The sequence below is a fragment of the Dreissena polymorpha genome, chromosome 11, assembly GCF_020536995.1.
Source record: "Dreissena polymorpha isolate Duluth1 chromosome 11, UMN_Dpol_1.0, whole genome shotgun sequence".
NCBI lineage: Eukaryota > Metazoa > Mollusca > Bivalvia > Myida > Dreissenidae > Dreissena > Dreissena polymorpha.
Window position 1 is genome coordinate 11,865,548 of NC_068365.1, and position 26,577 is coordinate 11,892,124.

A 26,577-nucleotide genomic window follows, 5' to 3' on the forward strand; every position below is an offset into this window, starting at 1 on the left:
TTTATAAATACAGCTCCTATGTGGTACAGAGCAATGTATGATGCTAAGGAGCTTGAGATTCAAACACAGTTGAGTTTAATTAAAAATTCCTGCTAGGTTTGTTGTGAAAAATCGTGGGTAATAGTTTAGTGAGCATTACTAAACAGAATTACCATATTGTTGTTTTTTTCTGATGCTGTTGTTAAAGAGAAACTGTCTGGTTCTGAGTCTTAAATACTTTGCTAAAAAACTCTAAAATCCTCTTTTTAAAATGTCGCACAGGGAGGCTATGAAAAAGATACGTCAAGTGTGGTTTTAGTGGTGAAGTGTTTTTATTGATGTTTATGACCTTATCAGAGTAATATCTTGAGTGTGCAGATTATATCATGCAAGATGTGATCCATAAAATTTAGGAAACCTGACATTCACTTGGTGTAATTGACGCTTCATCTTTCCTAATTGGGCCTCTGTGGAATTATTTTTTCACAGGAGTTTAAAAAACGCTGTGGGAATTTTAACCAAAGAAGAGGTAAAGTGTTAGCTTTTTTAACTGAGGTTGAATTAAGGAGAACAAAATTATATTCATTATTGAAAACATTGTTGACAAATTGTTTTTAATAAAAAGTTTAATTGATTTTTGTCAAAGGTAACGCAGTCAGCATTAATTAATATCTAGCCAAAATGTTACTTGGAAGGAAATTGTTGTGTCATATAATTCATTGCAATACATGTAACACTTGTTTGCTGGATGATTAACTTTTGACATGTCTTCTATTCCTTGTGCACTTACTTGTGTTAATTATAATATAGATTCCTAAAACAGTTTAATGTAGATCTACAATCTAAATTGTGTGTAAAAATATTCAAATATTGAGAAAGCATTTAATATCGTAACATATAGCATTTGCTACAATATAATATTTCCTACAAATAGTTTCATGTTTTACATAAATGTTTTATTTGAAAAAACAATTACAGCAGAATGTAATAAGTGTTCATCACATTATTTTGTCTCTTGCATTTGAGACAATGTTATCAAAAACAAAACAAATTGTCAGAAATGCCAGACATGCATAATAATCTCATTAACAGATGTCTGAGTTGCTGTAATAGGACTGGAAGCATGCCTAACTCATTGCAGGCACTAAATTACCCCCCCCCCCCCCCCCACACACACCCATTTTGTCACTTTAACAGCTTAAATACATTGTAGGATACAAATGACTTAAACATCCTTTGAAAAGTTATTAAATGTTTGATGAAGTGAGATTTATGTAGGTTTGTTAATATGCATTGTTGTACAACCTCTCAAAATGAAGGGTCTGCAAGATTAAACTATCACATCACTAGAGAAATCCTTACTTTCTATTCCTTAGGGCGCTTTGCAAGAAGGCATTTCAAGTCTTTTTAATCTAGTTTCTGGTTAGTCAAGTCTGGCCAGATAAAAACAATCCAAGTCTAAGAATCTAACCTTTGACCTCCTGCTAAGATAAGACTGCACAGGCTTATCTGGGAAGACACTGTATGCACATGCATTAAACCTCAATTTCACAGAGCACAGCTTAATACATATGACAGTGCTGAAGACATTACAATTATGCTTACTGAGCTAGGTTCTACAAAATTGGGTACTATATGATATTGGGCCTGCAAATCATTTGTATCATATGGATCCAAGATTGGCTGAGATCATACTAATAATTCTTGAAAGTCATTTAGAGCTTATTTGCTAATTCAGACATAAAGCCACCATGGAAATGAAAACCTGTCCGGAGGCTTTATTAGAGGTTATACATGATAGGGGAGCTGGTAATTTATATGTAATGCTAACAATCATTGCAAAGGCATTTAATACCTGTATTCAATCCAGATGTGAAATGAGTATGTTTGTTTTAAGTATGGGTTTTTACAGTTTATTGTGTACCTTTAGGTCAATAAAATGATGGTAGATTGTCAGGTAACAGTTTATTACAAGGATTCATTGCACAGTTGTTTCTTTAAATCAAAGGTTTCCTCAATCCCCAACAGTGTTAATAGCAAACAGCTTACTGTACTTTTTATTTCCATGATTTTTTGTCATGTCATTGTTCTGCTCTACAAGTTTTACTCCGAAATTCCACGTTTTTTACCAGTTATAGGAGTTTCATACTTTTTATTTGAGCTCAATTTGCATCATAAACGGATTTTTTTTCATTTTCTTGTGAAAAACATTACTTATCATTTCTTTGGGGGAGATCTGAACAAAATCTGAGTTGGGATTGTACGCAGGAATGATTGAAGGTGAGCAGCATGTCCAGTATCCCATAAAAGAAACCAGAAGTAGTTATTCCTATTGTACTACAAATTGCATCCTTCATTACACCATTGGAACTTACACTACATCATTCAACTAACACTACACCCTTGCAACTAACACTACATCATTGCAACGCTCACTAAATCATTGCAACTAACCCTACACAATTGCAACTATCACTAAACAATTACAAATAACACTACACCATTGTCACTAAACCATTGCACTTCACCATTGCAACTTACACTACACCATTGCAACTAACACTACATGATTGCAACTCTCACTAAACCATTGCAACTATCACTACACCATTGGAACTTACACTATGCCATTGTAACTTACACTACACACTTGCAACTAACACTACACCATTGAAACTTACACTATGCCATTGGAACTTACACTACAAACTTGCAACTAACACTACACCATTGGAACTATCACTACACCATTGCAACTCTCACTAAACCATTGCAACATACACTATATCATTACAACTAACACTACACAATTGCACATTCTACTACATCATTGCAACTAATATAACACCATTGCAACTAATACAACACCATTGCAACTTTCACTACACCATGACAACATTTACGACATCATTGCAACTAATACTGCATCATTGCAAACACTTCATCATGTCAACTAACACTACATCATTGCAGCTTATACTACATAATTGAAGATTACACTACATCATTGCTACTAATGCTGCATCATTGCAACTAACACTTTATCATTGCAACATTCACTACATCATTTCAACAAACACTACATCATTAAAGCTAACACTACATAATTGCAGCTTACATTACATCAGTGGAATTTTCATTACACCATTGCAACTAACACTACACCATTGCAACTAACACTTCACCATTGTGAGTTTTACTATACCATTGCAACTAATACTACAACATTGCAACTTACTCTACACCATGGTAACTGTCACTAAACCATTGCAACTAACACTAAACCATTGCAACTGTCACTTTACTATTGCAACTGTCACTAAACCATTGCAACTGTCACTAAACCATTGCAACTGTCACTAAACCATTGCAACTAACACTAAACCATTGCAACTCTCACTACACCATTGCAACTGTCACTAAACCATTGCAACTGTCACTAAACCATTGCAACTAACACTACACCATTGCAACTGTCACTAAACCATTGCAACTAACACTACACCATTGAAGCTAACACTACACTATTGAAACTGTCACTAAATCATTGCAACTGCACCAGCACAACTAACACTTCATCATTCACTACATTGTTGCAACTAACAATACACCATTGCAACTCTCACTAAATCATTGCCACTAAACACTTCAAAATTGCAACTTTCACTACATGTACATAATTGCAACTTAACACTACACTGTGACATCTTACACTTTACACATCACCATTCAGCTTACACTAAACCATTGCCACAAAAAAACAAACATTGCCACTTTCACTTCATCATCATCACAACATTCACTACACCATGACAACCTACACTACACTATTGTAACTTATACAGTAGACTCTCTGTAATCCGGACGGTCTGGGGACCGGCCTGATCGTCCGGTTTTCAGAGAGTTCCGGTTTACCAAGAGTATGCATATTGCCGAAATATACATTGTATGCATTGTGTACAAAATCATATAAGAATAAAACAAACCATATACATTTACATATACCATGTGATAACTGTACTCATGTAATGTTTATAATTAAAGCATTCTTCAAAAAATGTGTTTTTATTCCATTAAAAGCAAAAAACATTCCATACCGACTTGTTTTGATTAATCCCAAAGTGAGCGTGGTGCTTTACACATGTATGTACGTGACATTTGTCATATAGGCGAGTGAGTCATGTTCGAGTTCGCTATAAATAGCTCTGAATTAATTAAACCTCAAAAACAATTGTGACGAATAACGACACAAATACGATTGTTGTGGAAATTATCACGTTCCACAAAACATACACACACACACACAAAAGAACAGCGTCATAATTATTTTCCATTTAAGCGTTAATAATATGGCTATAAGATCTTTTAAACTACCCCAGAAGATCACAAGAAAGTGATCGTCGCAACGGCATGCATTAATTTTGTAATCAAATTGTTTATCATAATCTTCATAAAACAATTGAGTCAATCACTTTTTGGTGTTTACCGCACATCTATTATAGACATTCACAGTTTGTTTAACATTATTTAATCGGACTTCTTTAGCCCGGTAAAGACTTGACACATTTATGGTATGTTTAATCTGGTTATCGATAATTTCGCGAGCAAAATGTGTGACACTGCATGCGCTGTGCTGACCAGGTATTGTAATTTTTAAGCCTTGGGCATCTTGAGAATTGGGACCGTCCTGTGTACTCAATGTATTTTACGTTGAAAATGACCAAATTCATGGAGATATCCGTTCGGTTTCCGGTTTTGAGAGAGTTCGGTTTATTCAACATATTTTAACAAAGAAATAGAAGGAAAAAATACGGGACTGGCCCCCCCATTCGGAATCGGGAGAGTTCCGGTATTCAGAGAGTCCGGTATTGGCAGAGTCTACTGTAGTACACTATTGCAACTTACACTACAAAATTGCAACTTCCTTTATTGTGGTAGTTTTAGAGAGAACAAATCTTGTGCTAAGGTTTCATAATGCTTTATTTTTGAGTAATTTAATGACAAAAAAATCATTTTAATGATTACTTCATGCCAGAATTATCTCATGATAATATCAGAATTTTGTCACGTTCCATCAGGGAATGTTTCTTGAAGCCCTTCCCTAACAATGCATGTTATTTTTGGCATCAATTTAAAGCTCATTAATTTAGTACAGATGATGATTGTGTGTTGCTTTGTTGCCATAATATAATCCTAATTAAGTTCAATTTAACAGCAATTTTCACCAATAATGGTACATCACATAGCAGTTCTGTTCTTGGTATAAACAAACTTTATCAGTAGGCGGTATTTGTTTGTTGGTTTATACACGTTTTTGCAAAGGACTTTGTGCTGATTCTATAAAGAGAATGTGAAATTTAACAAAAAACACTCTGAGTCAAAATACTAAAATCTTAATTTTTAGACATTTTTGGAAAAGGGGATATGGTATTGCTGTTGGTGGAAATGAAAATTGTACAAATACTTTAATGCGCCAAGACAGAGTTCTTAGCAGTTATATAAATAATGACGAAGTTTACTTGCACTGTTCTACATATTAAATATTTAGTAGCATCTGCCATAAACTTATCTGGTGAAGAGTTTTATAACAAGGAAAAGTAATTAAGGAGAAAGTTCCCCACAAAGTGTCACGCTATTTTAAAAGACTGCAACTGTATCAGTGCACACTTGCAGACATCAATCAGCACAGCATGTTATGTATAGTCATGCAGTATATGTAACATATATTCATTTATTTTGTTGTCACAGTGGAGCCGTAACAAATAGAATAATTGAAATTAATGTTCAATTTTGTTTGGACGATTTCTTTCTTTTTGAATCTTAAAATGTGTTTAGATTTACATAATGCTACATTTTGTAAAAAGAAATTAAAAAAACACACAAGGCATGGCAAATTTAGCATTCTTATCAGTATTTTTGTACATTTATATCTGAGCTCTAAGAAAAAGGATTTTTTTAAATGATAAAATTTCTAAACAATGATGATACTCTGTTTTATTCCCTTCCAATTGTGCTAAATACCTACAAAGTATGTGTTTTATATGTACACAAAATTCTACTATATACATTTGACAATCAAGAAATTTAATATTGATGTGAAGAAAATTAAGAAAAATTTAAATATGAAAGCTAATTTATGGTTACACAGGATTTTTGTGTGTGTAATATCTGACCTTACACATGTTAGACTTGCCCGATGGCATTTTTATTTGAGAGATTAGATTAAGTATTGATATAATCTTAACATACTGACCACTTAGATTCTTGGCAGACTGACCATGCATTTGAAGTGGCCCCTGGAGCACAGACTGACCTCTGGTCAATAAATACACATTTCATGACTGGGTCTTGTTGTCACTAGCAACAATGTTATCAGTCTTGTTCCAGCAGAGGTTCCCAGGAACTGCATTAGTGTCACTTTCAAAAATGTCACATCCTTTATGAAATAAATTAGCAGTTAGTTCAGTCTGTAAGTGATAACTCATCTCTGCCCAGCATTCCACTGATAAGCCATGAAATTGAGAGTGGTCATTAACTCTGTGTGATGTTTCATATTTGATCTTCATTTCTTGGTGTGTGAAATTTCACTTGACAAAATACAGCATTGTGCAGTTTTTTTGCTATTTATTAGGGTGTGTTATTGTGTGATTTAATGTGCTTTTCTGGAATGTGTATCAGCAAAAGTTAACAGAAGACTGTGTATAAATCGTGAAGGAGTTAAACTGCATGCAAGGATTATTATTATTCATATAAACATAAATTTTAGTATAAGTAACAGGTATAGTATTTTAAATGTTTATATTATACAGCTGTTGATAAAAAAATTGGCTTGTTTAGAAATCTCTTGCATATTTGAACAGAATAATTAAAACTCCATAATGGCTTTGGATCAATTAAAATGATGTTAACTTTGTTGTTTAGTGCAATATGCTTATTAATGTAACATTTTACACAGAATTATACATGTAAGACTATAAAAGCTTGTGGCTTGTTTTAGCATTTACATTTCATGTTTGGAACAGAACAACATTTTACGACCTCTGGACATGGCAAAATATTCACATTGAGAAGTTCGGAGATTTTATGTGTCCTTTGGTGGTAATCATCAAACCTGGAACACTTTATAAAGACCTGAGCTCTTAAAGGGCTTTGGCTATTTCTAGGTGTTACTGTGTGTCTAGTTGATTATTGCTATGCACATGTTCTGGTATCTTGAGTGTTTTGACTACTAAGAAAATTTGCTGCAGGGGGGGGGGGGGGGGGGTGTGAACTGATGAGCTTATTTACTAATATAAGAGAGTGATGGGGCATTAACAAGCTAAGTGTTTGGAGTGCATGAAATAAAAGACCAAGTTTGTGTTTGTTTGTTTTTTGGGAAGGGGTGGAGTGGTACAAGGATTATGAGGCATATGTATTTTCCAGACAAACATAGCACAGAATACTTAGTCAAAACATTCAATTACTTAAAGCTTTAACTTCCAATCTGTGAAAGTTAACAAAAGCCTTGACATATGGGATTCTGCATTATAAGTGCAGTTTGTGATTGTGTTCAACATGTGCAAACACATGGTACTTAGCTTTTATTTGGCTATGTGCATGCTAGTGCTCTTAGTTTAATTATCTCTGTTATGGCTCATTTCACATTGCTTTTAGTTGTAAAATGTAGTTGTTCACAGTGAGTCAGTTCATGGCTGCCAGATGTTTAGTAGAAGTCAAGAACGGTGTTCCTGTAACAAATGCATGTCCATATGCGGGAACAGTTAAAGTTCCACACATGAGGTCCTGTTAATTTTCAAGCATATTTTAGTGAACTGTTTTATTGGGTATTTATGATGTGTTAATGTTGCCAGGTCTCAGTCCCTAGCCATCTGTTTTCCCTGGGGGTCTAGCATTCAGGCCCTGCCCCTTGAGGTGCTAGGAAAAACATGTGGAAAAGGTTGCAGGCTGTAAGCAGCAGAATAAAGTTGAGCCTTGCCATGGGAAAATGGGGCTTAATGCATTTGCTTAAAGTGGCATCCCACATTAGCCTGTGAAGTTGTGCAGGCTTATCAGGGACGACCCTTTCCACCTTTTATGGATTTTTGCTAAGAAGAGACTTCTTGACAAATTCCATAAAAGCAGGAAGTGTTTTCCTAGAGCAGGGGTCTTTTCCAACTGGTGCAAAATGCATTTTAACCCTGTACCACTTTAGGTATTTTGACGTGTTTGTAGTCCCTTAGAGAGTTAATTGTTATTATAAGACCTTTCTTACAACTAAGGTTCAAGTTTTAAAGGCTTCATTTCCAGTCATTAGATACTGATGAGCAGCAAACAGCATAAAACCTTAACAGACTGCGAGTTACACGCAGGCTGTTCTGGTTTTATGCTGGTTGCAGAAGCCATTTTCAATTTGCTTCTTATTGGGGAAAGTGTTAATTGTAAATAATCGAATCATAGTGCTTCCAAACACTTGACAGGCTTGGCTTTTTTTTCTTTAATTTGATGGGAAATCAGCAGTTGAAAATTGCCGGTAATGCAAATAACGTCATATTCAATTATTATGTTCCACCTAAATGTTAAAAAGGAACTGAGAGGAGAAAAAACACTTTATTTATATGTGTATAACAGACAAATATGACGTCTGTTTCACTCCCTTTACTTATTCAGAAATTGTAAGTGTTCATATGTTTAAACACCTTACGCTTACGGGTATTTACCTATACCTGCAATGTATAGCAGACTTAGATTTTCTTTTGACACAAATACCATAAAGGTGCATGTTAGAGTATTGGCTACAAGTAATAAATGCCATAAAGAACATAGCCAACACCTTTAAACAAAGCAGCGCTAAGTGCATACATTCTCTAGATGCCATCAAATCATGTATAATGAAACTGTATATTGTCAACACTTCCTTGACGCCAATATCCATATTGATTTTGTAGCCAGCTGATGATATTTTACTGTAATTCCTTTCCCAGACCAAAATCTTATGGCATTCATATGCACAATTTCTTGGACATGGCTGTTCTAGATAAATAAAAAAACCAATACGCCTTTGTAGGTTTTCTGCCAGCAAATCTGGATAGTTTAGACATAAATTAACACTCATATATGAAGTTCAAATAAATTATGTAGCAATCTTCAGTTTACTAAACAACGCCATGTGTAATTTGCCGTAATGATGTTTATCGTATTAACTGAGTAAATGGAGTTGATTTCCATCCTTATAATGTCCATTTCTCCGTATAACAAAGCGTGGTTGGTCAAATGTATAACAAAGTCAGAGATTCATTTCAATCTAGTTTAATTTATATTTCAATTATTCCGTGAATAGCTACATAAAACACAAGTTCCTCGGTTTATCAGTCTTTCTTAACATTTCTTTTAATGTCCAATTAAAATAATTTCAATAAAACAGCAAACAAAGATACGCTTAGTGTAAAATCGTTTTCCTAGTCTCTCTCTCCTCGTTTCTAAACATCCCCGGCGAAATGTTGTTCATGATTTCATGAACACTTCAAGCCAATCAAGAACTGTTCATGAACGGTTCTGAAAAAGTTCCTGAGCTTGGTTCATGAACTTTTGGACATGAACTGTTCTTAAGACATGTTCATGAACTGTTTATGAATTATTGTTGAACATTTCAAAGTTCATGAACAGTTCTTCATCTAACCATAAATACTTAGTGATGAACATTTCATGCACAAGTATTTCTAATGACTTTTCTGAGACAGACTTTAAGGATCCATCATGAATAATTCATGAATTCCTTTGTGCTAGATTTTTCATACATATTTTTGAAAGTAATATTGAAAATCTAGCATACAAATCTTGTAGATTTGTGAAACCTGTGAAGTTAGTATGAATATGCATAGTACTTTCACCACTGTAAGTTAGAGTTCTTGACCTGTTCTAGAGAATTTTAAGAACATTTGTACAAGAACTGTTCAAGAACTGCCTTCAGGAACACTTCAATAACTTTTTAAGGACCTTTCCTGTTCTTGAATTATTCTTAAACTATTCTTGAACACTTTCAAGAACTTTTTTGAACAACATGTTTCCTTCTGATGTTCTTTAAAACAGGTCTACACAATGTTTTTGAACGTATGATGGACTTTTTAAGAATCCAATATTGTTCTTAAAAGGATCTGTCATTGTTCTTGGAAGACTTAAAAGACAAGTTTAAGAACGTTTTAAGGACATCTTATTTCAAGAACAGTTTAAGATGATATCAAGAACTCAATGAACATTGCATTGCTGTTTTTACAAAGAAAGAATATTGTGTGCACAGGAAGTTGAAACGGAAGGCACATGGTTTATGTTATATTTGAAAATGTAAGTCTTTAATAAATTACCGGCTGAACTGATCAGCCATTGGTTCCATTTCAAGTTCTTTGGCACTGTAAGTGTAACCATTTCAGGGAAACCATTGATTAGTAAATGATTCTTGAACTGAAAATGAGACTATTCATAATCTTTTCAATACATGAATTATTCATGAACATATAGTGCAAAGTTGTATTATGAAATTTAAAGAGTATTATCAAACCACTTGTATCTCAGTTATTAGTGTTATATTTAAATTATTGTTATATGTTGCTATCAATATGTTAAGTGCTAATACAAGACTTGTTTCTTCTTATCCTGACCTGTTTGTTGAGCTTTAGTAACACTTATGATAACCTTTGCATAAATTGACAAATTCTTGTTCATGAATAGTTCATGAACACTTCATGCCACCTCAGTTCATGAACTCTTGAAGAACTATGGTTCATGACCTATTCACTTACAGTTCGTGAACAGAAAATGAGTCATTGAAAAATAGAAGGAAAATGTTCATGAACTGTTCATGAACAGCAAAACACTGAAGAATTTTTCAAGAATTGTGTTGTTCATGAACTGTTCAAGAACACTTCATGCCATTGATGTTCATGAATAGTTCATGAACATTTCATGCCATAATGGTTCAAGAATAGTTCATGAACACTTCATGCCACACGGGTTCAAGAATAGTTCATGAACACTTCATGTCATAAGGGTTCAAGAATAGTTCATGAACACTTCATGCCATTAGGTTTCAAGAATATTTCATGAACACTTCATGCCATTAATGTTCATGAACTAAAATTTCAAGAACTTTTCACAGACGTGGCTCATTTTCTGTTCACGAACTATTCGTGAACAATTCATGAACTCAGTTCATGAACAGTTCATGAACTGTTCACGAATTATTCGTGAACTGCAGAACAACATTTCGCAGGGGATCTTTTAATACCAAATGTTGCGGAAATACAGTCGGAAATAAACGCACATAAATTATCAGTACATTGTAACCGTATCGTAAGAACATTCAATAGCCGGGAAACAACCGTCTACTGAGATGTAACTTACGGTCATTTCGGCTAGCTTATACATAAACGATCTATTAATAGAAAAGATAGACGAAATCGAGTCGGGATTATGAATATTATTGAAAACTTCACCGTTTAAACGGAAAGCGTTTATCTCAATTGTTTGCTGGTCACGCGTTATTACGTACTTTCATCGGACAATTTTTGAAACTTAAACAAAATAACTTTCAATACGAATTTACAAAATTGGTTTGTAAATTGTATATATTCCATGATTATAATTTCTACACGATTTTATATTAACAGTCCCGTTTTAGAAACATGATTTTTAAGTGATTTAATATTTAGTATATGTCTTAATGATAATTACAATAATAATCATATGATTTATTACTATTTAATATTTGATATTTGTCTTTATGATAATAGTTTCTACTTAATTATACAAAAAAACATATTCTATATTACTAATTTCTATATGATTTAGTTGTATGTATTACGTGACAAACTTCACTCAGCTGAGCCATATTGGAACTTGTTAATAATGTTTAGAATTTAAAGAAGCACATTACCTAAGAGTTGTGGGCTGTATACCTGCATGTAATAGCTTGTCTCCCAAAAACATAGATCCACTGCTGTAAAAAACCATTTTAACCCGTTCCAACTCAGAAGCAAAGTGAAAATGGCTATGTGCAAACATCATAAAACCAGAACAGCCGGAGAGTACAGGGCTCAGCCTAGGTTCAAACTTGAGGGAGAAGTGACTTCTCCCTGAGCTGAAATTAGGGAGAAATGAGGCCACTAGAAGGATAAGTGATTTCTGTTCGGCGTTTAATAAAATCTTCGCTTGTTTTATACCCCTCATTATACCAAGCCTTAGTATCATCATCAATGACAAACAAATACTATTTTCAAATTCAATAAATCCTTACATATTAACTCACACAAATCAATTCATACAAATAAAACTTGTGATTTCCATGTGCATCATAAAAATAAACAGTACTTTAATAATGCAATGACAATCCAAACCCTATTTACATCATAATGTATCAATACATGATAATTAGTCAGTGATTTTTTCACCCAATTGGGAACAGGTCCGGTACCAATGCCATTGGGAATTCTTCGCGTCATGAAATCACCAAATTGTGGTACATGTAAAAACGAGTCTTAACAAAACACAATCTTAATGCATGGGACCAAAGACCTATAGATTTCATATAGTATATCTATTACTGTTTATCCGAATTGTATACATATCCGAAATATGTACACTTGAAAATGCCTTACCTGTTTCATTTACTAAACCAAATTGTCCTTGTTTTTATCTGGTTTAACAAACCTTATTACACGTACATGTTTGTTAAATCCAGTTAATGCTTTCTCCATTATTGAATCACCATTAGTCTACTTGTAAATTGAATCGCCAGCTTTGAATTGAACGCGGGTTTAATGTTACAATACATCTGCCATGTGCAATGTCGTAGGTCATGAGTCATGACGTAGCAATTTTATTCTACTCGGATAATTTATATCTAATCGAGGAAATGTGTTTTCTCAGTGTCTATTGTGTAGTACCGGTATTAGGACTTGTTAGTATAAAAATGAACTGTGATTCCAGTTTATATAAGATGGGTGTTACTCGTAATTATCGGTGGATTAACAAACTGACAAAACTCGCTGGACTTTTACAGTAGTGGATCTACGTAATTAATAGACCTTTGATCAATTTTGTTTTTCTTTAATATTTTTTCCGACTTTCTTTAACCATGCCGTCTGTCAAAAACATGTAATTATTGAATGGTCAATCAATTATCACGTAATCATTAGACAACTTACATCACGCGCAAAGAGGTTGCGGGATATAAAATAAAGTCGTTTACGTATGGATACGGTAGATAAAATTATGGAAATTAGCACTACAGTTTGCACGGGTAGGTTGTTAGTTTTCGTTTATATGGTTATGAATAAATGTCTGACAAAATAAATGCACATCGACTGGATAATTAGTGTAAAAGAGTTTTGAAACACGAAACAAGTAAACAGTAGAAAATACTAGAATAAATCGTATTCATATTTACTGTTGGGAATGTGTTGCGCGTGTAAACTTTTTTGAGCGTAAATACATGTCTATAACGACGTCATTTCATCGCTCAGGTAAACTATTGCATATGTATATACAATGCGCGCGTTCTCATTGGTAACTATCGATCTTAATGTACCGCTTAACTCCGCCTGCAAGGCGTGTACTAATAGGGCTTGCAGAACAGAGAACTATACAAACTGTCGGCGAAATGACACTCGCTATGATCTTTTGATCTAAACCGTTATTGTTTGGAGTGAATGCCCATGTATGCTAGTTGCCTGGATAAGCTTTCACAGCAGTCGATCTTTTGCTGTGATAATAAACTGATTACATAACAAGCGTCATCGATGACTTTATGACATGTGAAAATAGAGAATTTTTAGATGAAAAAGTTGAGAAAAAAAAACTTCGATGTTGTAAAAAAAAGAAGGCGAAGTCAACTTCTCCTTCATGTAATTTAAGGGCGACATTATGTCCCGGGCGAAGATGTGGCCCACGTCGCCCTCACGGCCGAGCCCTGGAGTAACTTGCAGTCTGTTCAGGTTTTATGCGGTTTGCTGCTCATCAGTATCTAAGGGTTGGAAATGACGCCTTTTAAACTTGAATTTTAAGTAAGAAAGGTCTCTAATTAAATTGAACTCTCCTAAAGACTACAAATGTGTTAAAATACGTTTCTAAGTGGTATAGGGTTAAGCAATGGCAACAAAATAGCAGAAATTGCGACATTGTTTCGAAAATTGCAAATCTTACAAGAATTTGTGTGAGTAATAAATTGTATAAGTAGCAAAATTTAAATTTATAAACTTGTTAAAGCAAGTGGAACCCCTGCAGGGGCTTGTCTGGAGCTTCGCTGTCCGCATATGACATAAGACCTATTTTCGCATGATGCAGGTCATAAAATGTCATTCTTTCGGACTATTGACTGCACACTTCCAACCATGGTAACACATGAATATATGCTTTTTTACCCAAAAAAATCCAGGAGACTGCTCCACACCATTAGCAGATGGTGTGCTCATGGTGTTATTTTCTGAGAGTTTGCCTCAATTTGTCATTGATTTCTCAGTAGGCATGAATGTAGTCCCTAGGCCTGAGGAATCAATCATGCTGGAGTCACAATGTGGCCAATAAACACAACATCCAACATTTTAGAGGCGGAATATCTTGATCATCAAAGGACAGGCATATTAGGTTGTAGATTCTACTAGTGACATTTCAATTGAAAGATATCAGGATTATGAAAAGGCGAACCTATTAATTGTATGTTTATCAACATTTCATATGAGAAATATCTGTGGATTATTGAAGTTCAACAGGTTGAATCAGCATTGATAATTATGATGAGAGAATATCTGGATTATCAAGAGCCAACATATCCAAATCCTGGTTGTCAATTGTTTTCGACATTATATCACAGAAGCTTTATATAAGTTTATTTGGATGATCAAAGAGCATGGAAGTTTTTTTGGTCACCCATCAATTGATGGCATATAGTTCATCAACATAATTTTAGATTACGCAAAGAAGGCTGATAACATCATATGGCATTCGGCAAACAGACTAATGTGAAATTAATTATAATTGTTTCCAAACAGACCAAGATATAAATATGTTGATTATTCAATTGGCTGTAAAGAGTACATAATTATTAAAGATGATCTCTCATTGGGACTGTCTGAAGCACATAATCAGTACACAGATGCCTTATCAGAGAGTCCAGCAAATCTGTTTTCCTTGTAAGCTTTTTGATATGTGTTCAAAACACACTTAATAGCAGATAAAAATCAATCTCACAAAAATGGAAATCAGGGGCCATGCTTAGGCATGCCTCTATGCAAATCAGTGGGATAAACTGCAAAACAACTCAACTACCGCAGAAAAGGGAATCAATATAGCATTATATAGCTTTGAAGCTCCGCCCAAGCTCTTTCACCCCTGACCAAAGGCAGATATGTAAATCATGCCCTCTGACACTGACAAGGGCTAAATGGCATGGAACTATCTGGATTTTGCCAACCATTTCATGTGACTGTCAAAAAACTAATTCCTGTCAGTTTCAATTGCTTAGATTACTTGTCCCTCAGTAGCAGGTTATAATTAATGGATGTAAGGGTCCTTGTTTCAGAATTTCCAACAGTCTTTGTGCAGCAATCATTAGCTATTCTATGAATGTGTGCCTATGTGACTTAATCCACTGTGTTTTTGTTTTTAGTTACTTTCATTAATATTGTTTCATTTACATACTGCAATTTGTAAAATAAAAATGGTTTTTAGTTTTATATAAATTTTTACCTTTTTTTATCCCTGACCAGTTTTAAGTCACTGAGTCATGCGATATATTAGTGTTTTCATTTAACCATGTACCACTTTATACCGGTAGATACGTATTTTTACGCATTTGTATTCCCTTAGAAAGTTAAATTTATTTAAAGGTCTCTCTTTCTTATAATATATTTAAGTTTTAAAGGCTTCATTTCCAACCCTTAGATACTGATAAGCAGCAAACAGCATAAAACCTGAACAGACTGCTATTAATTGCAGGAGCTGGCTGTTCTGTTTTTATGCTGTTTGCACAAAGCCATTTTCATTTGGCTTCTGAGTGAGAAAGGGTTAAAGTCTAAACTTTTTCCATACAAATTTGTATAAGATAATGATAAGGTTTTTATGCATAATTTTAAAAAGGCTAAATAACCCCTATGTAAATTCTGATCCCTTATTGTATAAACAGAGCGTTCATGGGACTCATAAATCCTTTACAATTAGAACTGTCTTCTTTTAGTACAGGGTCACCCTTTATTATGTTGATAGAACATGTCAAGTGTACGTTATCGTCCTCACATTCATCTTTTGCAGGACAACATTTTCATCTTAATTGTCCCTTGTCACGTTACTAACTAATAAAGCTTTTCTGTTGATTTTGAGGAAAGCGATATTTTCTAGAACAGGCGTTAGTGTGTGTGTGTAAAGTGTCGTGAAAGATTAGCCTGTGCAGTGAACTCAGGCTAATAAGTTATGACAATTTGCTCTTGTATGGAATTTTCGTTGCAAGTTAGTCTCTTCTTAATGACAAACCTGTCTTGGCAGAAAGCGTCATCCCGGGATAAGCCTGTGTGGACTCTACAGGGAAATCTTTGACAACACTTTATGCACCTGAAATAAGTCCCGTTTGTCCAATGTGCCAGCCCAAACATGTCAGTGAAGAAAATATAAAACAATAAAACATTACACAAAAGAAATAATTCTTAACATGTAGTGATAAACCTAATTAAATTGAAATATAACAAAGACCAATTGTTGTTTGTTTCAATCTATCATTATAGAATGATTCAGCTAACATAACCAATTGAACACCTTTCAACTTGTGTTTATTCTTTGTTCTTCTAAATTGATTGATAAAACATGTTGCCACTTTATTGCAGATCATAACATCTGTCCTAAGAGTTATGGCTGTATAAATTAATGCAATATTCAGTGCAGATATTGAAGTGATAGCTCATTATTAATTTCAATTGATTTCCAAAGTTTTTTTGTTACTCTTTAAAAGTGCTACATGTCATTTGATAACAATTCAATTCAATTAGAAAGGACAAAAATAGTAAAAAGTCTTAGTTGAAGAAGTATAAATTCTTGCAATATCATGCAATTACTGTTTAATGTTCTTTAAAGTTTCTGGAAGAAGTCCTCTTTGTTACTCCTTTAAAGTGTAACACAAATCATTTGATACAAATTCAATTCTCTTTTATTAAGAAAGAAAACAAAATAGAAAAAAATTCTTACTTAAAGGTATATAAATTTTAAGAATATCAATTAATGTTTCACTTTTATATACTTCAAAGATGCTGGGAGAAGTTCTCTGAGTAATGACCCATAGGAGGCTTGCTCTGGGAACAAACACAGCTTAACCCATTTATGCCTAGTGAACTCTCCCATCCTTCTAAGTTGGATCAATTTATTTCCAAAATTAGGGATGTCTAGTATATTTATTTCTATATTTAGAACAATTCTTACAGAAATTCCTTTAAGCAAACAGCGTAGACCCAGATGAGACGCCGCATCATGCGGTGTCTCATCTGGGTTTACGCTGTTTGCAATGTCCTTTTTTCAGGACGCTAGGCATGAATGGGTTAATTAATACATGTGCATAAAGTGTCATACCAGATTAGCCTGTGCAGTCCATGCAGGCTAATCAGGGACGACTCTTTCTGCATTTACTGGATTTTTTATAAGAAGAGACTTTATTTGAACTTTAACATTCCATACAAGCAGAAAGTGTGGTTCCTGATAAGCCTGTGTGCATTGCTCAGGCTAATCTGGTACGACTCTTTAACTCTTTCAGTGCGGGAACCGAATTTTGAAGGCCTTTGCAAACAGTTTGGATCCAGATGAGACGCCACAGAACGTGGCGTCTCATCAGGATCCAAACTGTTTGCTATTATGATAATATTCTTTGAAAAAAATCGAAGAAAATGCTAATTTTAGAAATTCAGCAGACGACATTTTAGCAGACAACAAATTTCCCAGCATGCAAAGGGTTAAGCACATGTATTAAGACCTGTTTTCCAAGAATGTGGCTCATATTGAAAGTAATAAAAGATATAGAGGATAATTGTGGATTATTCAAATCTTACAATTACATTACTTACACATTTAATTGTAAATTTAGACATTAATATTTGATTTTTCAACTTGAGTTATGAAAAGAAAAAGAAAAAAATATCAATTATCATTTAGCTGTTCATATCATTTGCTGACTTTGATCATGCAGATTTTTTTTTGTTTTCAACCACCGCTGGGACTGTTCAGTTGAACTCTCAAATGGATCATGTGACACAGCAAGGAATGGGTGCAGAACTGTTGTAAATGTTACCTAAACACATGCAAAGATGCCGCAGTTTGGCTGTGAAGTTCTTGGGAATATTGTGAACTATGAGATGGACCTTTGTGTTCCTCTTTGAAGGGTGCTTTTCCAATCATGTCATTTCTTTTAATGGTATTGATTTTTGTTCTTCAATAATGTCATTCAATCTTTCTGATGTTTCAGTTGGGAGTTAGATGTTGATGGTTGGTTCACTAGTTATTTTCCAGTGTCTTTGGAAATGTTCTAATAATGAGCTTTTGATTGGATTATTTGTTGGTGTACATGTGCATGGGGAGAAGTCATTAACCCTTTCCCACTCAGTAGCAAAGTGAAAACTGTTTGGACTTAAGTACTGTTCAGGTTTTATGCCTTTTACTGCTAATTAGTATCAAAGGGTTGGAAATAAAGCCTTTAAAATTTGAATCAAGTAAGAAAGATTTTTAATTTTCTAAGGGACAAAAATGCGTAAAAATATGTATCTTATAAGTGGTTACATGTAAATTAGACTCCGTGTTTCAATATAAACCTTACACATGCAATTACTGTGCTCATATTTTCACAAAGAAAAATGTTAATGCAAACACTTTTAAGTATTTCTTTTATAGATGTGTTTGAATGTTGGGTCTTATATTTGGGTATGCCGTGCCTGTGCTACCAATGCAGTAGTGACAACTGGAACATTTACATATTATGTGAGGAGCTTTGTTGGAACAACCAAGAATTTACTAATTATCATCTAATATATTTCATAATGTCTTCATCACTTTCACACACACATGTCTCCACTGAAACAGCCAGAATTGTATGCTGAATTAGAAAACTAATGTACATATGATTATAGCAGACTGTTAGGTTAAATGGTTGATTTAAAAGCAGGGGAGCTAATCTTTTCTGTCAAAATGATTAATGGGAAATTCATTTACATTTGACAAGGACAGGGATCTTTGTTGTGATACAAGCCATACCATGGGGTGTTGTACATAATGTATACAAGTCATACAGCGTTTTTTTGTCTGAGGCTTCTTTTTAAAACTAACTGCACTAAGTAAATAATCAACTTCTAGCAAATTGTATTATGAATAAAATATGATTTCTTGGTGTGAATAAAATTCATGAAGGGTGAAAAACATTATGCTAATTTTTCAGATATTTACTATAAATATTACAGTTCAGTACTTAGAGTTTTCATATGGAATTAATTTAACCCTTTATTCTGCGTTTACACTATGTTCCCGGCGACCACGCCAATCATGTTTCTGTCCACCATGGAGGAACGGGATGAACGTGAGGCAATGTAGGGGAACGGGATAGCCAAACGTAACACAACGGGGTTGCCGTGGTTGCAGTGCCAAAATTTTAAACTGTTAAAAAATTTGCCACGGCAGCTACGGCAGAAATGAGAAACGTAATAGAACTTTTTAAACGCAACAAAACTTGACAGTACGTAGCTGGCCGTAACAGAACCCGATAAGTGTTCGTACTCTGGCGGGAATCCTATTAATTCCCCGACATGTTAAGCTTCTATCAAGTTTTGTTATGTTTTGTCAAGATTACCACGGCAAGCTGGGATAATTGACAGCCGTTTTGCTATGTGTTTATTCCAACCCGTTACGGTGTGTTGCGTTTTGCAGGCAGATGCGTTACAGCCAGTTGAGTTGTTATACGGTCTGACACGATTCGCGCGGTCTGAAGATGAGTATATAAAATCCTTGATATTCAGGAAACTTTCATTTCAGTCTGAACACTCGATCAGTATAATGCAACCAAGAAAGCGACGAACAAAAAAAAAGGATCCCTGCGCTGCAAAGAACTCTCAAGTTGAGGAGAAACCTTAGGTTCTAAGGGCAAAAGCAGCGTCTCCTAAAATGAAGTATGGAATGTCCTGATTCTGTTCATTGTTCGGAAGAGGGTATGGTGGTGGGAAACTCTATACCAGACTGTTCAAGAAGTTCACAAAGTTTGGAGTCATTATAGATTTAGTTATCAGACATATGTCCAACTCCACCGACTTCAATCCATATGAAACAATACTGGGCATCTACTAATGCAAGGAGAGGAGTACTGTAAAATCCCTTATAGTTGTGGTACAGGGAACCTGTGTTTGGTGGCTTGCTGATAGCAACATGCTTCCCGTCTAGAGCCCCAACTGCATGTGGCAAATTCAACTTTTCATCGTAACTTGTCTTGAGATGACTTGAGATATCCTTTCAAGGATCTCATCAAATAGTTCTTGATGCATCCTCAGATAATTCTGAAAGGTGTTAATATTTTCCTTGCGGAGTTCCCTGGCATAAAATGCATCAAAGTGCCCTTGCTGCTGCCTTCTCAGCTTCCGATAGCCATGGACAGACCCACAGGGACCTTGGCCTCCTTCTTCGTCTTTTCCCGGACTTTTGCGCTTCGTTCAGCTCTTTAAAACGCAAAGATTTTATTAATGCTGCAAATTGAAAGCAGGCAAACACAAAATCATCCTCGTCGTTCACATCCTGGTGTCACTGGAATAATTTTGTTATAATAAATACGGTTGCTTGAGAGTTTTCTTTTATAACGGGAGCACAATCGTGCCCGAAACCTCTCAGATGTCCACGTTTGATCCGCACACTACCTTGACAGAATGTGACAAATGAATGACAAACGTGTAAAACGTATCAGACCTGCATGACGAACGCAAACAACGTGCGGGAACTTAACACAACGCAACGTACCTTGAAGCAACATTTATACATCCGTGGCAGACCGTGGATAAAAACTTAGCGCACCGTTGAAGGGCCGAGTTTTCGCTTCGACGGCACTCGTGAGGAAACTTAGCACAACCTAGCAAACCTTGGATTAAAGGTCAAACATTGCAACAATCACACTGCGTGATACGTTTCAGAAAAACAGGACTGCCATGGCTGCCGGGAACATAGTGTTAACGCAGCATTACCACTTATATAATTTATTATGTATTTTGACACATTTGTAGTACCTTAGAAAGTAAAATTTCTTTAAAGACTTTTTTTTACTGATTTCAAGTTTTAAGGCTTCATTTCTAACCCCTAGATATCGATGAGCAGCAAACAGCATAAACTTGAACAGACTGCTTGTTACTCGCAAGCTGTTCTTGTTTTATGCTGTTTGCACTTAAGCATTTTCACTTTGCTTTGAGTGGAAAAGGGTTAATATTACAGCACAGTACTTAGAGTTTTCATATTGAATGAATTTAAATATCTTTTTATAATAAAACATACGATGTGACTTGGTTGCCAAAACTATCTTGGTTTACTGGAATCAATATTTAAGTGTACACAACTTCATAGTGACTCAGCTGTGTCTGCAGCAATAAATACTATGTTATATCAGTCTTCGAAATTAGCACACGCCCGATCGCCCGTGGCGAGTAAAATTACTGCCGGGCACATACAAAAATTCACGTTTGTGGCCCGCCGGGCATGTAAATTATTGAAGCCAATTGACAGTTTATAAAAAAAAATCGTAAGCGGTTCTTGATATTTGCAGATCTATTTTTCAATTTTGCGAACAAACACCTTGCCGCAAGTTGTAAAACAATGAAATTCGATTGGTTTAACAACACACACCTGCTTGCACATGTCATCGTTATTGTTTTTGACCGATGCAGTTCGGTCACATTCGGTTCTTATCGACGGTTTCTCTAGACATTAATCGAGAAGATGCTTTTTGAACCGATCATTTCAATCAAGTAATACGCTTCCGTTTTTGTCAATGTAAACAAATGTCATTGTTGACATAGAGGCTATGCAGTATCTTAGGTATGTTGATGGGGCTAAGCCCGATAAAGCACTTCCAAAATAGAAAATTGACAATGATTTAGAGAAAAAGGAAGCCAAGAAATGGTACGAGGACACCAGAGAACGCTCTTTTCAAGAGCACTGGTGTAACGATCGACCGTCTTAATTCTAGTGACTGATTAGATGTAGTTGTATTCATTACTATCGAAACAAATGTTCTGCTTTACTATGTGTAGCATGTAAGTGTTAAAATGTTGTGATTTGTTATAATTTTGGTTAAAAAAGTTTGGGCATGTACAAAATACGTTGGGCACGTAAAAATTCTTAAGTAACTGGCCCGACTGGCATGTAACTTTTCAAAGCTAATTTCGAAGACTGTTATATTATGACAGCTCAAATGTCTCAAAGTCACGAATATTAGAAGAGTAAGAATCATCAAAATGTTAGTACTTCTATACTGACATTTGCTTCTGAAAAGACAGCATATATTTTCATGTCAGAAAGTATTAACAGAAACCGGAATTAATCAGTGTTTGGCATCTATTCATAGTCTATTTGGAAATAAAACTAATTGTACAGAAACGTCCAGCGAAATTGGTTTATTAGTTCCTCTGAGAAATATCGCTGTGACATTTCACTGCAAGGTTTTCCAGAATTGTCAGTTTCTGAGAATCCTGATAAACACAGACTGGTTGGCATTATATTGCCATTGTGTTTTTGTTCACCAATATATGTGGTATTATATGCCTTTGTGAGTTTATGCCTCATGTCTTCTAGGAATATATTTGAACTTTATTGTGATCCTTTGTAATGCAACACTTTGTGCTTGTGTGATCATTTCAGGTACATATACAAATAAAACAATCTATTGTCTTTCATCATTAAAGAAAGAGCAATATAAAACCAAATATTTTATCATATTATTTAGATAAAGTCAAGATTAAATCATAAAAGTATTTTTTTTAAGTTATTGTATTGCCTTGTTTTCTTGTTTTTAAACATTCAATGATCAGACTGATAATTATAGCAATATGTCTTTTTACATAATGTTTCAAAACCGTGTTTTGGTTATTGGAATTTATGACAGTCTGAACCCATTTATTCCTAGCATCTAGAAAAAAGGCCTTGGTAAACAGCGTAGCCCAGATGAGACGCCGCATGATGCGGCATCTCATCTGGGTCTGCACTGTTTGCTTAAAGGAATTTCTGTAAGAAATATTCTAAATATAGAAATAAATATACTAGACATCCCTAATTTTGGAAATAAATTGATCCAATTTAGAAGGATGGGAGAGTCTACAAGGCATAAAAAGGTTAAATGTTGGTACGCAGAGTGAGATATAATTGTTACTAACCTTCCAAACTGAAAACCAAGCTCATTATTGTTTCTTGAAAACCAGAAGGGGCCAATAGCGTTCTTTTAAAATCACGCTTATATTGTCGTTGGGTTTTCAACAAACATTATGGAAGTTCTTAATTGTTATTGTATTGACTTTCAGAACTGATTTTGATGAAGGTTCATTTGTGTATTTCAGATTGAGAATATCAACACATGTCTGACATTTCTAGTAAACCTGGGGGTCAACATTGATGGGATAACTGCCAAAGGTAAAAATAGTGTACACTTGATGCCTACCAGAAATTGTTTGGCATTCTTATGTTCCTCTGAAATTGTTCTTACAAATTGGATACTAAGATAAATTAATGACAGTAAAAATATGTTTGAAAACATGAACTGTTACTGTACACATGGGACATGGGATCATGTCAGAGTATTTTATTTATGCTTGTCTAGCAGCTAGACAGCTGCTGTATCATATTAACAATGATGTTTATTACATGATGTCTTATATAAATGATAATTAATTATTTTTTGCTATTTCCTCGTCGAAAAAGAAATTTGCAATGTTTTAAACTGTTACCGGTGAATATCGAACTGTTGACCGGTCAACAGTTTGAACTGTTGCCCGCTGGAATAATGACGTCATTTCGTCGAAAAAATGACGTCATTTTACAGTTAAACAGTCAAAATTATTTATTTTATCGATAAGTGTTGTGTGTAAATAAAAATTTAGTTTGCTGTTATTTCTATGTTGGAAATTTGATCAGGTAATAAAACACTTATTTCATGGATGCTTGGTGAACAGTCCAAACTGTTGTCCCTCGGTATCAGGGCTGACATTTGGAACTGTTGCCCTCGGCCTATCGGCCTCGGGCAACAGTACCAAAGTCATCCCTGATACCTTGGGAAACAGTTTTGACTGTTCACCGCGCATCCATGAAATAAGTGTATACTGTGATTGTAGATAATATTGCTGTTGCTTCAACTGCTACTTTTGATAATTATGATGATGATGATTATGATGATGAGGAGGAGAATGGTAATGATGAGGGTTTATCAAAAAAATTGTTTACACCAATACTTTTAAATTTATGTTTTTCATCTGGACACAATTATTCCTATTGCAGACATTCGTGATGGCAATTTGAAGGCGATTCTAGGGCTGTTCTTCAGTCTTTCCCGCCACAAACAGCAGCAAAAGACACAACAACAACAACACCAGCAACAGCTGAAACAAGAACAGAGACATTTGGCTGGGGAATACGCTGAAAAGGGAGGAAACTCTGTTAATGGAGAGGACAGTCAGTCCAGGTACATACGGTTAGCTCCCTCGACAAAGAAAATTATTTTGCATATCTTAGAGGATACATTGTATTGAGTTTCATTACCTATTATACTGCACTGTATCACTGTTGTGAATTAATTTCAGGACAGTTTGAGTTTTCTTAACCATAGTAAGTTACTAAATCAACAAAACTTTCATCATGGCATTGTACAAATCATAACTGCTATTTTTAAATGTTATTAACAGAATCTTATTTTAGGTATGCTTGTCCTGTGCTTTGAACAATTGTTGAATCTTAAATAATGATATTTAATAAAAGGACTATTGATGCTCCTGGAGATTTCATCTGACTCATGCCAGATAGTCTAAAATGTGAACTTAAACAAAAGCAGTAAAACTTGTTGATTGTATTATTATTATTTTTTTAATGCATACATATTTATATTGACTCAAATAGGACATCAAATAATGGAAAACAAGTTATCAGATACTTTTGAAGGATTATTTTGTGTGGCACTACTAAAGCTCCTCAAAGCTTTGAGGACCAGTATAAGTCATAGGAATCGGGGAGGGCCATAATGGTGTTTGACATGAGAGTGAAAGACTGTCCTTCCAGATGTTTTCACATTGGATTAGTGTCATTGGGCTTTTTGCATAATGCTGTGAGATGATATTGGTCATCGCCAGTAAACATTGGTCATCGCTAGTCGATGTCAGCCATTGGTAGACAATTTTGGTCTTCTGTTGGCCCAAATGATCTTTTTTTGACGTCTGCTAATGATCAGGTTTTGGGGGTGAAGCTAAAAAGATCAAACTAAAGCAGTTCGCACTTATGTATTATGTGGGGAATTATGTATACTTCAGGTAACTTTAAACTAAATTGTGTCAAAATTAAATCAAATAACCAGGTTTTCTTTTGATGATTTTTGTCGCTTATTTATGAAAAGCTTTTTTTTGTTTCAATAATATGAAATGGTAAGTTATGTACTCCTATTGAATGATATGGGACTAAAATGAAATAACTCTGAAATGGCCTAACAGAATCGGCCTAACATTATGCCCTTCTAGATATCACACAATGAGAGCCCCACAGATAAGAATAAGGGTTCAACCCTTTATTGTAGTGCCAAACCAAAAGATAATTGTGCAGATAATTTACTTTTTGGGTTTTTAAAAATGTGAAGTTTATGGAATGAACATCATTCATTTTTACATATAAAATAGACAGCAACTGTTCCTAGATGGAAAAACACTGTCTGAAATCAGTAATCAGGACCTTCAATTATGGTGTCAAATTCTGTATAGGAATTAATTATGTAACCTAATAAGCATAAATGTTAGATCTCATTTGCATATGGAAATTGTATTACAGTGGACAGTTCATATACGCCATGTGAACTGAAACCTAGATTGCGAGATACTTTCAAGTCTGTCCATTATTTATTGTTGATAAATAGTATTATTGCAGTGTTTAATTTATTGCAGAGGCAGATTAACGGTTATAATTAAAAGTGGAATGGTTAATAAATTAGCTTATATTTTGACAACTTTGTGCTCTAAATTTGAAAAATTGTCAGACATAATTGTTTGTGATGATAACTGAAGCCAACATTATTGTATGTGACATTTATGCCCACCCAAGATCTGATACCAGATTCATGGTATTTTTTTTAAACATATGTCAGAATATATAACCTATCAAAGCTATGAGCTATTTCATTCACACTGACTATTAAAATTTTAAAATATGTTTCTCTATATGTACATGTTGAATATAAATTATCATCAGACATGTTTATGGTATTTTAGACCTACGTTGTATTTATGAAACAGAACTGATATATATTTTGGAAATGGAATATTACAGAGGAGCGTATTAAACTAAAACAATATATGGACATGCTGACACCTCAGATTTGTGAAACTTGTCAATTAAAAATTT

At 34.6% G+C, this 26,577-nt stretch overlaps 1 protein-coding gene and 1 long non-coding RNA gene across 6 annotated transcripts in view; one reads left to right on the top strand and one right to left on the bottom strand.

Moving 5' to 3' along the window:
- Positions 1–26,577, bottom strand: part of LOC127849528 (uncharacterized) — a 145,590-nt gene that overhangs the window by 110,638 nt on the left and 8,375 nt on the right. The gene's annotated exons all lie outside the window — the stretch shown is intronic.
- The window catches only part of LOC127849524 (neuron navigator 3-like), a 200,169-nt gene that overhangs the window by 52,758 nt on the left and 120,834 nt on the right, over positions 1–26,577 (top strand). For all 5 annotated transcript variants that reach the window (XM_052382148.1, XM_052382147.1, XM_052382145.1 and 2 more), the window contains exons 4-5: positions 23,544–23,616; positions 24,478–24,661. In XM_052382148.1, the coding sequence (XP_052238108.1) occupies positions 23,544–23,616; positions 24,478–24,661 (257 nt within the window). The remainder of the gene's footprint in view (positions 1–23,543; positions 23,617–24,477; positions 24,662–26,577) is intronic.